Consider the following 12,916-nt stretch of genomic DNA (forward strand, 5'->3'; position numbering starts at 1 on the left):
TCGAGATATTTTATTTATTCTGATATTTTTCAATATAAAATATGAAATATGAAATATTCATTTCTCGATAATATCACCTTTCTATATAAAATATNATATATTTGCAAATACAGGAATTATTTTTTAAGCTTTTTCTATATTTGCTCACAGCGACGATTCTACCTGTCATTCTACATATAAAAATATTGAAGTGATATTATCGAAAACTTGGAGATATGTTATCTTTTTTTATACTAAATAATATTAGAATAAAAAGTAAAATATCTTACAAAGTATTCATTTTTCGATGATCTCACCTTAGTATTATTATACGTAAAATGAACAGATAAATCGATTTATATTAAAAAAAAAATGATGTAATTCCACTTAAAAAAATGAACGACTTTGAAATAGCTTTGAATTATTGATGATACAACGAAGTTAATGTCACTAAAATATATCCCATCCAAACTCTGCAACTTTTGTCTGAAACATTTCTTTCTATTTTGCTTTATTTTTGTTATATTAAGACATCTCAATTTAAATGCCATATATATATATATATATACATACTTGTAGGATATTTATAGAAATAGTATTTACTATAATTTAATAAAACGTAGAAAGTAATTTGCGTTCAAAAATGAAAGAAGATATCAAGAGATGCTTCTTGTCGCGAGAGATCATGAGGTCTGTTCATTTTCGGTGCACCGCTGAAATAGTACAATAAGTTGAAGTGAGAAAACATATACTTGTCTCGCTTCAACTTATTGCACTAGTTCAGCAGTGCAGCGAAAACGAACAGACCTATGGATGGTGATTTGTTCTGAAATGTTCATTTATCTTTTTTAATGTCATATTTAATTGAATATTTAACACAACGAATTAGTTTTATTTTAATAAGTTATATTAAGTTATTTTTTAATTTATAATCTTTAAAAGTTTAATTATTTTTATTTTATTTTTACTTTATCAAAACGTTTAGAATAAATTTGCTTCAGTCATTGTTATCGAATCAATTTAAATAGTTTCGATGAATTTCATATTTTACATTACGTAACAATGAGTTATTTATTTTTATCGCAAAGTTAAATCTGCAGACTGTTTAATCATATTTGTTCGAGTATATGACTCATAAAATCTCATCTTGTAATTTTTATCGAATGTCTTGGTACTATAAATTTGAAATATAAGTAAATTATATATAAATAAAAAAAATCTTGTAATACTTGGCATCTTTTGCATCGCAAGGTTTTATGTATATATTGGAAAAATTGATAATTTAATATTATTGTAGTTTAACAAATGTAGTATACGTGATATTGTATCTAAGGAAACTCGGGAAAACGAGATATATTAAAGAAAATGATTAATGCAAAAGAATTTATACGTGTAACATAGAGAGAAAAAAAAGAGAGATACGCTGTGTTAATCTCGAATAACATAGACTCTCTTAGTGACTCAGTCACTGTGTAAATTTTAATATGATTACGATATTCTCTTCTTGATTGTGATCTTGGGAGAAGAATTTGCGTGATCGTTTGTTTCGATGTCGTGATAAAAGGTTAAATAATATGATGAGGGAGAGAGAAAGAGAAATTTAACGTATAATATGAATGTCAGGGTACTATATAGTTTAACGTTTTAATTAATTTTACCCGTCTCTTAAGAATAAGAAACTTAGCAGTTTTCGTGGAACGAACCTATGTACCGTATCTATGTACATCTTTTAAACGGTCCTGCCATTATGGGTAACTAGGATAAAATATAGGCTGACATCCTAAATCTGCTCTCTATCATCGAAAAGACTAATCCAGACCTATATAGAACTGATGTGACATTCCTCCTTGTTGTCGATAGAAAAACGCATAATAAAATATGTTAATTTCTATATCTATGATGAGATTGGTACATCGATTGTGCAAATCCTTTGTAAAAATCCCGAACACTTCAACACAGATTCGTACATGACGTACAAAAAAGTAAATGAAACGTTCTTCTACAACATTATTACAATTTACCATTTTATGTTCGTATAACTTATATAACAATAATTTAAACTTTACAACTATTTGTCTCGCTGATTCATATAATTTCAGACGAATAAAATTATTGTGAGTTAACAAACAATATCTAACAATTTCCGGCAATTTATCTCTTCGTATTCAAATTTATATGTTTTATCTATAACAATGTAATAAACATCAAACAAGTAATTAAAGTTTTTATAAAAAAAAGGAAATGTATCTTAATTGTATCAGTTCTGAAACAATTTTCCGAACAAAATGTAGATTATATTTATTATGGTATATCTATAATCTATGATGCGACTGTAGTACGCACGTCATTTGGCGGAAGAGTTTGAACCAGGGGATAAATTTAAAAATCCCGCCTAACGGCGCGCGCTACAGTCTCTTGCACTAACGAAAATTTCATCAATTGCTCGTTGGCTCAAAAAGCCTCTACTATATGGCGCACAACTTAATGTAATCCAAAGACCATCTGATTAGAATCCGGCAGCTTCAGAGCAAATGACTGATCTGCACAGTTAAACGTATTTAATTCTACACCATACACAATTCGGAATATATTTATTAATAGTTTGCAATCTATCTTGTCATTTTATCCTTTAAAATTGGATGTTGCCAAACTCTAACTAGAAAGTCTCCAGTTCGGTCGTCCGACGTTACACATTAAGTATCAATATGTACATTATTCTAAGCTATCGTTTTGGATAAAAGCCGAAAGTCCCTCTAGTTTCCCTTGGAAATTTTCACGCGTCGACATGTTGTCTAGTTTTCGCCGTGATTAGCTAATAGTTTAGCTAATTAACTCGTGATAATTTTTTTCTCAAATAGCAAGGTTATATATATCTATATAATTCAGCACTTGTATATACACGTGCATTCACATACGTGGATAATGTACCCACACAATATACACAAAAAGGTAAGGCATTTGGCAATGCGACATTGAGAGAAATATCTCGACAAGTATTTTTTCTAGAAGATAGTAAAATTCGTCACACTCTTGGAATGCCTCATCCCGTATATATATATATATATATATATATATATATATAGAGCTGATGGATTAGACCTTGTCTATACTTGAATATAACTCAAATTAAAAAAAAAAGTCTACGAAAAACCACCGCTGCTACTGCCATCGCCACTACCGACTTTTGCGTTACCACCACTGCCACCACCACTACCACCACTACCACCACCACCGGTGCAGCAGGAACTTCTAGTCGGCTGACTCTGTTCCATCTCGTCCTCAACCACTACGACATTGCGACGTGTACTATTGGTCCTTGTAAGGGTGGATTTCTGTTCGACCTCGTCCGCATGTTGCATCATGCGTCTTGTCAGATCTAAGAACATTTCCTCGATGTTTTGATTTAACTTAGCCGATGTGTGAAAGTGCATAGCACCCACCTGTTTGGCGTATCTACGAGCAATGGTTTCATTATATTTAACTTGTGGTTTGCAAAAAAAAAAAAACAAAAAAGTCATCATACTTACTCTTCCGCTTCCTCTATAGCGACATTTCTTTCTTTTTCTAAATCCACTTTATTACCTGCTATCGCTAAGCATATTTCGCTACCTAACATTTTCTTAAGCTCCTTTACCCAATTCTTCACCTTTACAACAAAATCTTATTGTCGCTAAACTTTTCCTTAACTATGAGAGCAAATAGATAATACTTAGAATATGAGATAACAATCAATTTATAACATACCTTTTGAAATGTATCTTCATCTGTAATGTCGTACACGAGAATAGCACCGTTGGACATTCTATAATAAATTGGTCCTAACGCATGAAATTTTTCTTGCCCTGCTGTGTCCCATATCGCCAAGTTTACCCTTTTTCCATTAATGTTCAATTTCTTATTCAGGAAGGACGCCTAAAACAATCGGATCGTCAAAATGTCGACAATTTCCTTTCTACACGGCAAATCGGATTTGAAAATAGAAAGCGAAAAAACGATCGGAGCCGATGCGAATAAGAATCGGGTGTTTGAGGATATACAAAGTTACCTGCAGCGTACTGATATGCTTGTCGTTAAACTTGTCCTCGACGTATCGCAGCGCGACCGAGGTTTTGCCGACGCAACCCTCACCGAGTAAAACGACTTTAAAATTGTATCCATTAGTGGTGCTGAGCACCGAGCTGGCCATAATCCTAAAAGTGCTGCGACCGGACTTGCACACTCGTGAAATTTGCAAAACAAGTTGCGGCAGGCAATGTTGACGTGCAAGCGAGTTATATATAGTGCTTGCACGGCTCAGTGTTGAGACACGCACTGATATCTCTTTCGACTGTAAATTATTCGTAAGCAGTAATTATGTCATAATAATCCGGTATAATGTCCGACTGTGATACGGCACAATGCTGCGATGGCGACTACACTTTAATCCTCCTAATCTCCGTTCCGTCCAAACCACGAGATCACCTGTTTCGTTTCGTGGCATTACAGCATGGCTTGGAAATGCCCGATGCCGATCAATCGACTATTTCACAATTATATATTCGAATTCGATGTCGACGACGTGACACGTTACCGAGATCACATTACATCTTCGGACTCTTGTCTCCGCTAATTCGATGCACTAACAAATGATCCGTTCTTTTTAGCTGCACCGAACTGATGCGATAAGTTAGAGCAAGACGAAATATACTTGTCTCGCTCTAAAGCCAACGGCACACGATGCTTGTTTTCGTGCTGGATTGCTTGTTGGATGGAAACACCGCGTTCTAATTGGTGTATTTCTATCCATTTTCGGAAATGTACCAATCAGAACGCAGTATTTCTATCCAACGAGCAATCCAGCACGAAAACAAGCACCGCGTGCCGCTGGCTTAACTTATCTCACCAGTTTGGCGATGCAGCTAAAAAGAACGGACCAAAAGATTACGAAAATGCGTGTCACCAACTTTAGTATACGCGCCAGGAATTTTTTAATCAGTTTGTGATTAGCGCGAAAATTGTTTTTGAAATTAGGACTCCGGAGTTGTATTCCGAAATCTTAATAAAATAGGTCTGTCGCAGGATCGTACGTCACCTCCTATGGAAATTTTCTCTTCTACAATTCGAAATAATAATCACTCTTCTTTTGAAAAAATTATATTCTTCAAATTATATATGTATCATACTAATATTTAAATTATATTATATTATATATATATATATATATACGTCGACATCATGAATACAACGAAGATAATGCACGAGCTTGTGAGTCAATCTATTTGTGGATTGGAATTCAATTTATTTTAAAGAAAAAGAAACGATTAAACTCGCTGTTTTCAGAGTTAGGTGGTTTAGCCTGCTTGGGGTTTGGTAGGGGTGGTTTCTTGACCTTCATTTGACCTATGGAAGTCACGTTAACCTTATATTTTGATACATATCTGGATGTAAAATTTCCCGCTCTTTCTGAATCCGGCATTAAAAATAGGGGGTTCCATGTAAAAAAGTGACCTTGAAATGACCTTGAAAACTGACCTCAAGGTCAAGGTCATTAGCACAAGTAGATGACTCCCACTGTCCTCGACAACTTTTATCCGAACATTTTTTTCGTAGGTTGCGTAGTTTCGGAGATATCTCCGTTTGTCGATTAAAATAAGACACCGTGTATATATATATGAATTAATGTAACTTATAATCAAAATGAATATTCTTTTTCATAATTATGCCAGTAAATAGGAACTACGGAATTGCTGTTTAACGTTTCTTTTTTATTTTTATACAAAACTATCTTCTTATAATCTTTAATAATCTTTAATACAAAGACGAATTGCCAGCTGTCGTTAGGTATTGTTCGTCCAACTGGCGAAATTCGAAAGCGCATTGATTCCGCTCGGGCAAAAGGTTAATCTCATTGTAAAAGACAGCTTGCAGATACAAGATGCTCTTGACCCTGGCGATGGCTTTGACTTTTGTGAATCGTGCCAACGCCTTCGAAAGGACTTTTATTCCGCTTAGGATCGCTTCTTTCCGTGCTTCAAAAGGACCCTCCGGTGCCGAAGTCAACAAGCACTTGCCGTACAACATAAATGCCTGACCTTGATCATAACAGCCACCATGACCCAAGATCGTGGGAATGGCGTCTTCCACCATATTCAAAGCCAACGTGGGCAAACCTATCAGCAACTGCAAGACAGTTAAATAATTATATGATTATTCATTGATGAGAGAGAGAAAGAGAGAGAGAGAGAGTGTGTGTGTGTGTATGTATGTTTCGCTAGGAAACCGACAAACTTCTAGAACGTGTTCTGGAGATCATTCTAAGCAAAACAACTCAGATACATTACGGCCTATATTCTGAACTCTCTTTTATTGATAAAAGCGCTTCTAAAAGTGGCTTAGAAACCACCTGATTGACTGAGAAACCATATTTAAGACACTTTTATCAATAAAAGCGAGTTCAGAATATGGACCTATAGATTAATCCGGTGCAATTCTTAAGATATAGACGATTTTGTTAATATTATAATCAGAGAAAAATACCAGACATTTGTAACTTTTTTTAAATGAATATTATTTTTCTACTTATATTATCTATTTAAAATGTCCACCTTCTGTTTGTATTGCAAATATATCGTTGTTCATTATACCATAGATCGTTGCCAAATAATTTGTCTAATAAGAACAAATGTAAAATTCAATGCAAATACTATTTATAATCCTTATATTATTCTGTCGATCAACTGTTGACAGGTTTCTGGTTTATCGCCCTTGTATAAACGAAATTTCAAACAAAATCCTACAAAGAGAGATTCAGAGCAAGGCCGTTGATATTCGGAAATTTATGTTATTAATAAGAATTGAATTTTTCCATATCTCGATAACTAAATCGAATTGATCTATAGTGTATCTGTGAACTGTTTTGCTTAGAATTAGAACCTAGAACCCCTAGAACATGTTTTAGAAGTTTGTCGAATTTTCTCGCGGAAAACCACTCTATATTAGAGAAGGCGGCAAGGAGGTTTGGAAGACTAACTTGCACGTTAGCGAGATGCATCTTGACGAGCGCTTTGTAGTAGGATAGATAATTTTGCGCAGCCAGTTCCAAGGCCGAGCTTAGACGCACTATGCAATTAGTGGCGGCTGTGCCGTTTCCCGACAAAGACGAAGCACATGTTATCTGGCTGTAGAGAAGTGTGGTGCGTATTTTGTGCGGCGGAGTTACGTCTGAATGCTCCTCGATAATGCCGATATACTTCATTCCTTCCGGGTAATCACCCTTCGCTAAGCAGACCTCCGCTAATCTACGACATTGTTCACAGTGTTTGTCATTCCGACACGTATGTAATTTCTGCAAAATGAATCTGAATTGACTACTACCTGAACTTGCATTCCAGCTGATCCAAACTGGAGATATTTTGGGCCGCTGCCTCTGCCTCGCTCCATTTCTCTTGTCTCATTAATTGCGTGAACAAATGCAGCTGTTCGCTCAGCATCCAGATCTGAAACACGAGAATTATAGATACCGATAGGAAAAAGATTCTCCTTTCTCGATCTACAATATTCGAAAACTATTTGCACTTCTGTATTGTTATTAAAAAAAATGTGTATTTTAAGAACGCGTCAGTCTACGTAATTTCTAAGTTTCTTGCATTAAATTGCACACTTTGTTGCAGGGTTCGTTAGGGAATCTCTCCTTGGCGTGGGCCAGCACGACGTCGCTGAGCGTGTATTCACCGAATTCGATCAACATATTCGCGATAGTGACAATCGCTTGACACGTGGACGGCCCATTAAACATATGTTGCTTCTTATTGCCCGTATTGTGAAGGAGCAACAATTGTGCGCAAAGCGACGCCATTTCCGTTTTGCCGTAATACGCCCATAACGCAGACTTCTCCGCGAAAGTGATGGACATCAAGTCGGACATCGAGTGCTGACAATTCAACACGTCCGATTTGATTAGCGTCTGCAAACAAAAAAATCATTGTAAACACGACATAAGTTATTTATCTTGTCGTTGCGATCCCGAGTGACGTCAATATCGTACTTCGAACACTTGAGGGGGGCTCTTGGCTTCCAGGGCGGAGTTGTGCGCGTGTGAAATCAGGCTCAAGCCTGTTGTATGTGTGATACCGAGCATACTCGCTTTGCCGACCGAGCGTTCTATAAGAGGTCCCCTGAGTAATAATAATAAAGTATACGTGTCAGATATAAATCAAAGATACATCCGCCTTGTGAATGAAAAGATCTGCTTATTAAAATTGTTATGAATTCTCGCATTCATATTCACTGGCTTACTTTTCCTCGCTGGTCAAATAATACATCCAAGAATGTGCAAGCTGCAAACACACGTTGTCTCCAGCTTCCTGAGCTAATGTAATCGCTTCCCTCAAGGCATATTGCGCTACTTCTCTTTAAAAAAGAGGAAAATGGAAGAAACAGCACTGCGTTACTCAATAAATACATTATATATACCTGATGGATAAATTAATTTTTTACTTGTGGTTAAATTGAGCATGCAAGACAGCCAAGTTGAGTGCCGCGTATCTAAAGGTGCGAGATCGATCTTCAGGTGCGGATCGATTCTCCAGAGGAGCCATTCTGTCGAAACAGTGATAAAGACTGTCCACTGCACCGCAGAAATCGTTTACACGAATGCAATTTAAATAACTCAAGTAATGCTGGAGAAAAAAATAATTTCGTTCAGCTCTATTCTATAAATTTACATGCATGAATATGTTCTATTACTTACGGCATCTGCATAATATGGGCTACACTTTAAAAGATCTTGAACAAGAGCTTGCAGTTCTGCTGGCGGCATCGCTTTATGTTCGTCAGTTTGTAAGGCATGAGCTTGTTGCGCCACAAGTAATTCAGCTTGTCTTCCCCCCCAGACTGTTTTCGCTCTAAGTAACATCAATGTTGATATAAAAAATAAGTGGAGAATATCTTGTATAAATGTAGAATCTGTACAAAATGATATTTGTTTGTGTTAACTCACTTATTCATATCATAATCTTCTAGCTTGGAGATTATAGAGATGTCAGAGTCTCTAGTACTACAAATATTACTACAAATTTTTCTTTCAACATATTTTTTCAGATCATTATAAAGTGCGACCACTTGATTAAAAGGCAATTTTTCAAAAAAAATACGCATTCTACGAACATACAGCCCAAGAACAGAATTTCTGCTCAATGTTGGTGAGAAAGAAAGCGGATGTTCCTTGGATTCTATTAATCGATGAAGACTGTTAAACAGATCCAATAATCCATCAACTCCTTTATTACATAGAATATCTAACTCTATTTCCAATTGTTTTGCAAATCGATGTAAAACATATTCCGGAGAATATAATAAATTTAACAAGATATTCAATTCCATGTCTGCTGACTGAAAATAATTATTATTAATACACATGAAAATAATTTTTTCTCTTTTGGCATTCTGTATTCGCAAGATTTTTAATCAGTATATTTCACAACAATTAATTAAAAAAATTATTACCTGAATCAATTTTAGGGAGGCTAAACAAAAGTCACGTCTTTCCACAATTGCTACAAAAGATTACTCGATTAGGTTAGATTTTATCAATATAAAAATAAATTAAAGTAACAAATATTTTAGAGAATAAAATATTTATTAAGTATATAATATAAAAAACATACGGATAGCGGATACCTTTTGTAGTTTCATTACAATATTCTCTAATTAAAATGGCAGTTGCTATTTTATATGGAGTCAGATTCTCCTTTTGAATCTTCTTTACATTTCCATCAACAGTTACAAATTCCTTGGACATTTTATTAAATATCTCATTCATTTCACGTCATTCTAAATAGACAATTACTGTATATCAGCTACTTGTTACAGCTACCTGTATCCATACGAGTTTCCGCATACGAATTAACACAATCGTAAACATAAAGGTGCGTATACACTAGGGAATAAATAGTGAATAGTAAATAGCTGTGTTAAGCCCGTATTAGATTGGAAACGAATTGGAAGTGAAATTGAATTGAATTTGGCCAATCAATGCAAAGTTAACTAAACTCAAGTTTAGTGAAATTTAGTGAGTTTTGCACTGATTAGTCAATTTTTAATTCAATCTCAATCTCCAACCTGTAGTCTGATATTGCAACCGGAGGTTCAGCTGCGTAAGGGAGCGCGGCTGACCGGGAGCTCTAGGGATATCGCAGACTTAAATGAACCAAGTGCAACCGGAGGGTCAGCCGCGGAGAGAGGAGCGGCAAAACAAAAGAAGAAGAAGGTCACCGAAAGAAATGAACACGAATGCGAGGGGCGATGATGATTGGCGGGGGCCGTCGGCGAATTTGGAAGCGTCGCGGAGAGGGAAGAAGGTTTGGAATCGGAAGAAGAAGGAAAGGCGCGCAGTAGCGTGAAGAAGCGGGAAGCGAGAGGACGCACATTGGAAAAAAGAGCGATTAACTGCGCAGACGAGGTGACAGTGGAGAAGTTGCTGACGGAAGAGAAAGCTGACTTAGACGTCCTGGTGCAAATCTCCTGGTGGAGGCCCAGGGAGACGCGAGGAAACGACCGATCGCCTGGCGACGATAAGTGCGCTGAAAAATTGCCACTGTTCCTCCTCGTAACTTTCCGTAGAAATAGAGACTTTCTTTCTGGGAACCGAGACATCCGGTGTGAAAGTCGACTCGGAACGCGGCACCGGTGGTTGGAACCGTGCAACCAAGTTTTAAGAGAGAAAGAGTCCCGTCGTCGGCGGGATCAAGGGGCTACCCTGTACGGTAGGCGACGCATGTTGTCATCCCGCCGTGCGCGCCCGATCGGGTCCCGACGTGTTCGTGACGACAGTATTGCGTCGGGATAGAGATACAGCAGTTAAGACATCCCCGAACTACGACGCGTGGGGATAATAATTTTACTTATTCGGCGTAGCGGTCCGTGGAGAAATTATGTTTTACATATATGTTTAATTTTACGGCTTAGACCGCGGGAGATCAGAAAACTAAGTATATAAGATTCGTTTATTAATAAGTCAGTAAATTTAGTTATTACTTTATTTTTTTTGTAAATAGACTTCATCTTCGATACTCTCACGAGGTACGTGTTCAATTTTTTGTGTTTCCCTATCCCCATACCCAGTGTCTGAGGCGAGCGTCCGGTGATCCGAACATTTCTTCGGGGACGACAACTTTAACAGGGAAGGAGTCCCTCTATATATATATCCCCTATCAGTAAAGGCGTATCTGGGGAGACTTGGCCGCCCTCCAGCTTCCCGGGCCTAGAGCTTAGGCGAAGCTCTCAAAAATAACGCCCTGGCGACCGTGGACGGGCAATAGGATCCGTGAGAAACTTTCCGTCTCAAGGTTTGGTGGGATTAAACGTTGATTAAGCTAGTGACACCCGGTCACAATATGAGGTCTGTTTGTTTTCGCTGCACCGCTGAACTAGTGCAATAAGTTGAAGTGAGAAAACATATACTTGTCTCGCTTCAACTTATTGCACTAGTTCAGCGGTGCAGCGAAAACGAACAGACCTATTGGCACGTTTATTGAAGCTCTCTACCAATCCAGTACGTCTAGAGCGTTGAACTTATCGTAATGACACGTCCCTGAAAAATGGGGACGTTACACTATATACTTATAACCATGGTGGAAGTAACAAAGTGTGTTCGTGCGCAAACATTTTTGCCGGCTAATCGTAGAGCGATACTGAACTCTGCCATCTTGGGCATTTCGAATGCATATAATTTTTTTTTTTTTTTTTTCATAGTAACTGCAACTAGTCATTTCTGACTAACCAGCAATTTTTACTTAACTAATTATATAAAAAAAAAAGCAACCTAGGAGTAGCCAGTGCCTTTCCTAGTATAGTTGGAACTGCCATAACTTAGGCTAAATCATGAGGTTTGGTTCGTTTTAACCTCCTCTTTATATTTTTGGATAGGATGAGTTTATGAACATCTGAGTTTGGTATGTTCGTGCAGCCTAATCTCGTGGCTTCGCGCCGCTCTCCCTATCTCGTCCTCCACCGTAGGTATCCCCCAAGTCTCTATGCAGATCCTTGTCTCTGATATAGCATAGTGCATTCACAATACTACGTAGGATTTTATTCTGACATCTTTGAACTAAATACTGGTAAGGATTTTACTCTTTTATTTGTAAAGTTAATTAGGACGGATTTGTCCTCATTAAGTTTTATTTTCCATCTCTTGGTCCATTCATTGACGGTCTTAATGGCAGATTGTAGTTTCTTAGTTGATTCTAAGGTGTTCTTCCCTGTCGCCAGTATGGCAGTGTCATCCGCAAAGGTTGCAATGGTTACATTTTTAGGGTAGGGAATGACATTAGTAAACATGAGGTACAGGATAGGTCCTAGAACGCTACCCTGTGGTACTCCAGCGTTGATTTCCTTGAGTTCCGAGTACTCATTGTCAAATTTTACCTTAAACATTCTGCCTGTCTAGTAGCTTTCCAGTAGTTCAGAAAGCTGCTTACGGAAATGTTTCGATATTTTATGTATCAAACCAGCATGCCACACCTTGTCAAAAGCCTGCGCCACATCCAAGAAGACCGCGGAGCAGACCTTTCTAAGCTGTCCTCTATGATGTTGGTTATCCTGTGAACCTGCTCTAAGGTTGAATGTTTGTTCCTGAATCCAAACTGGTGGTTGGGAATCAGTTTTTTGTCTTCTATTATTGGCTGCAATCTCTTAAGTAGAAGTTTTTCAAAAAGCTTTGACATTAAGGGTAACAGTGATATAGGTCGGTATGAAGATACCAAATTCGGAGATTTACCAGGCTTAGGGATCATAATAACCTCGGTAACTTTCCAGATCGCCGGCGCATGTCTTAGTCTAAAAGTAGCGTTAATAATATTTGTCAATTTGACCAGTCCTTTGCGGGGCAAGTTTTTCAGAATTTCTCTTGTTATTAGATCAAATCCCGGGGCTTTTTTATTGTTTACATTTTTTATTTCTT

General features: G+C 37.2%; 3 protein-coding genes across 4 annotated transcripts in view; 1 reads left to right on the forward strand and 2 right to left on the reverse strand.

Moving 5' to 3' along the window:
- Positions 1-558: 558 nt before the first annotated feature.
- LOC106746300 (ras-related protein Rab-21) lies at positions 559-4,632 on the reverse strand. The gene is made up of 4 exons (XM_014622761.1): positions 4,025-4,632; positions 3,724-3,891; positions 3,507-3,625; positions 559-3,432 (listed from the first exon to the last, which is right to left on the reverse strand). The coding sequence occupies exons 1-4, from the start codon at positions 4,163-4,165 to the stop codon at positions 3,120-3,122; spliced, it is 741 nt and encodes a 246-aa protein (XP_014478247.1). The 5' UTR covers positions 4,166-4,632; the 3' UTR covers positions 559-3,119.
- A 1,070-nt stretch (positions 4,633-5,702) lies between these two features.
- LOC106745576 (anaphase-promoting complex subunit 5) lies at positions 5,703-9,895 on the reverse strand. 2 transcript variants are annotated; one of them, XM_014621279.1, is made up of 11 exons: positions 9,637-9,895; positions 9,463-9,512; positions 8,957-9,348; positions 8,708-8,861; positions 8,455-8,636; positions 8,254-8,367; positions 8,003-8,132; positions 7,619-7,921; positions 7,333-7,454; positions 6,989-7,256; positions 5,703-6,138 (listed from the first exon to the last, which is right to left on the reverse strand). In XM_014621279.1, the coding sequence occupies exons 1-11, from the start codon at positions 9,776-9,778 to the stop codon at positions 5,767-5,769; spliced, it is 2,229 nt and encodes a 742-aa protein (XP_014476765.1). In that variant the 5' UTR covers positions 9,779-9,895; the 3' UTR covers positions 5,703-5,766. The 2 variants fall into 2 exon arrangements, with proteins under 2 accessions (XP_014476765.1, XP_014476776.1); XM_014621290.1 differs by having other exon boundaries at positions 9,624-9,727.
- Positions 9,896-10,333: 438 nt separating this feature from the next.
- The window catches only part of LOC106745603 (aminoacylase-1-like), an 8,910-nt gene continuing 6,327 nt past the window's right edge, over positions 10,334-12,916 (forward strand). Inside the window, exons 1-2 of the mRNA XM_014621362.1 lie at positions 10,334-10,721; positions 11,080-11,303. The gene's annotated coding sequence lies outside the window, so the exon portion shown is untranslated. The remainder of the gene's footprint in view (positions 10,722-11,079; positions 11,304-12,916) is intronic.

The sequence above is a fragment of the Dinoponera quadriceps genome, unplaced genomic scaffold, assembly GCF_001313825.1.
Source record: "Dinoponera quadriceps isolate SergipeBrazil2010 unplaced genomic scaffold, ASM131382v1 scaffold120, whole genome shotgun sequence".
Taxonomy (NCBI): domain Eukaryota; kingdom Metazoa; phylum Arthropoda; class Insecta; order Hymenoptera; family Formicidae; genus Dinoponera; species Dinoponera quadriceps.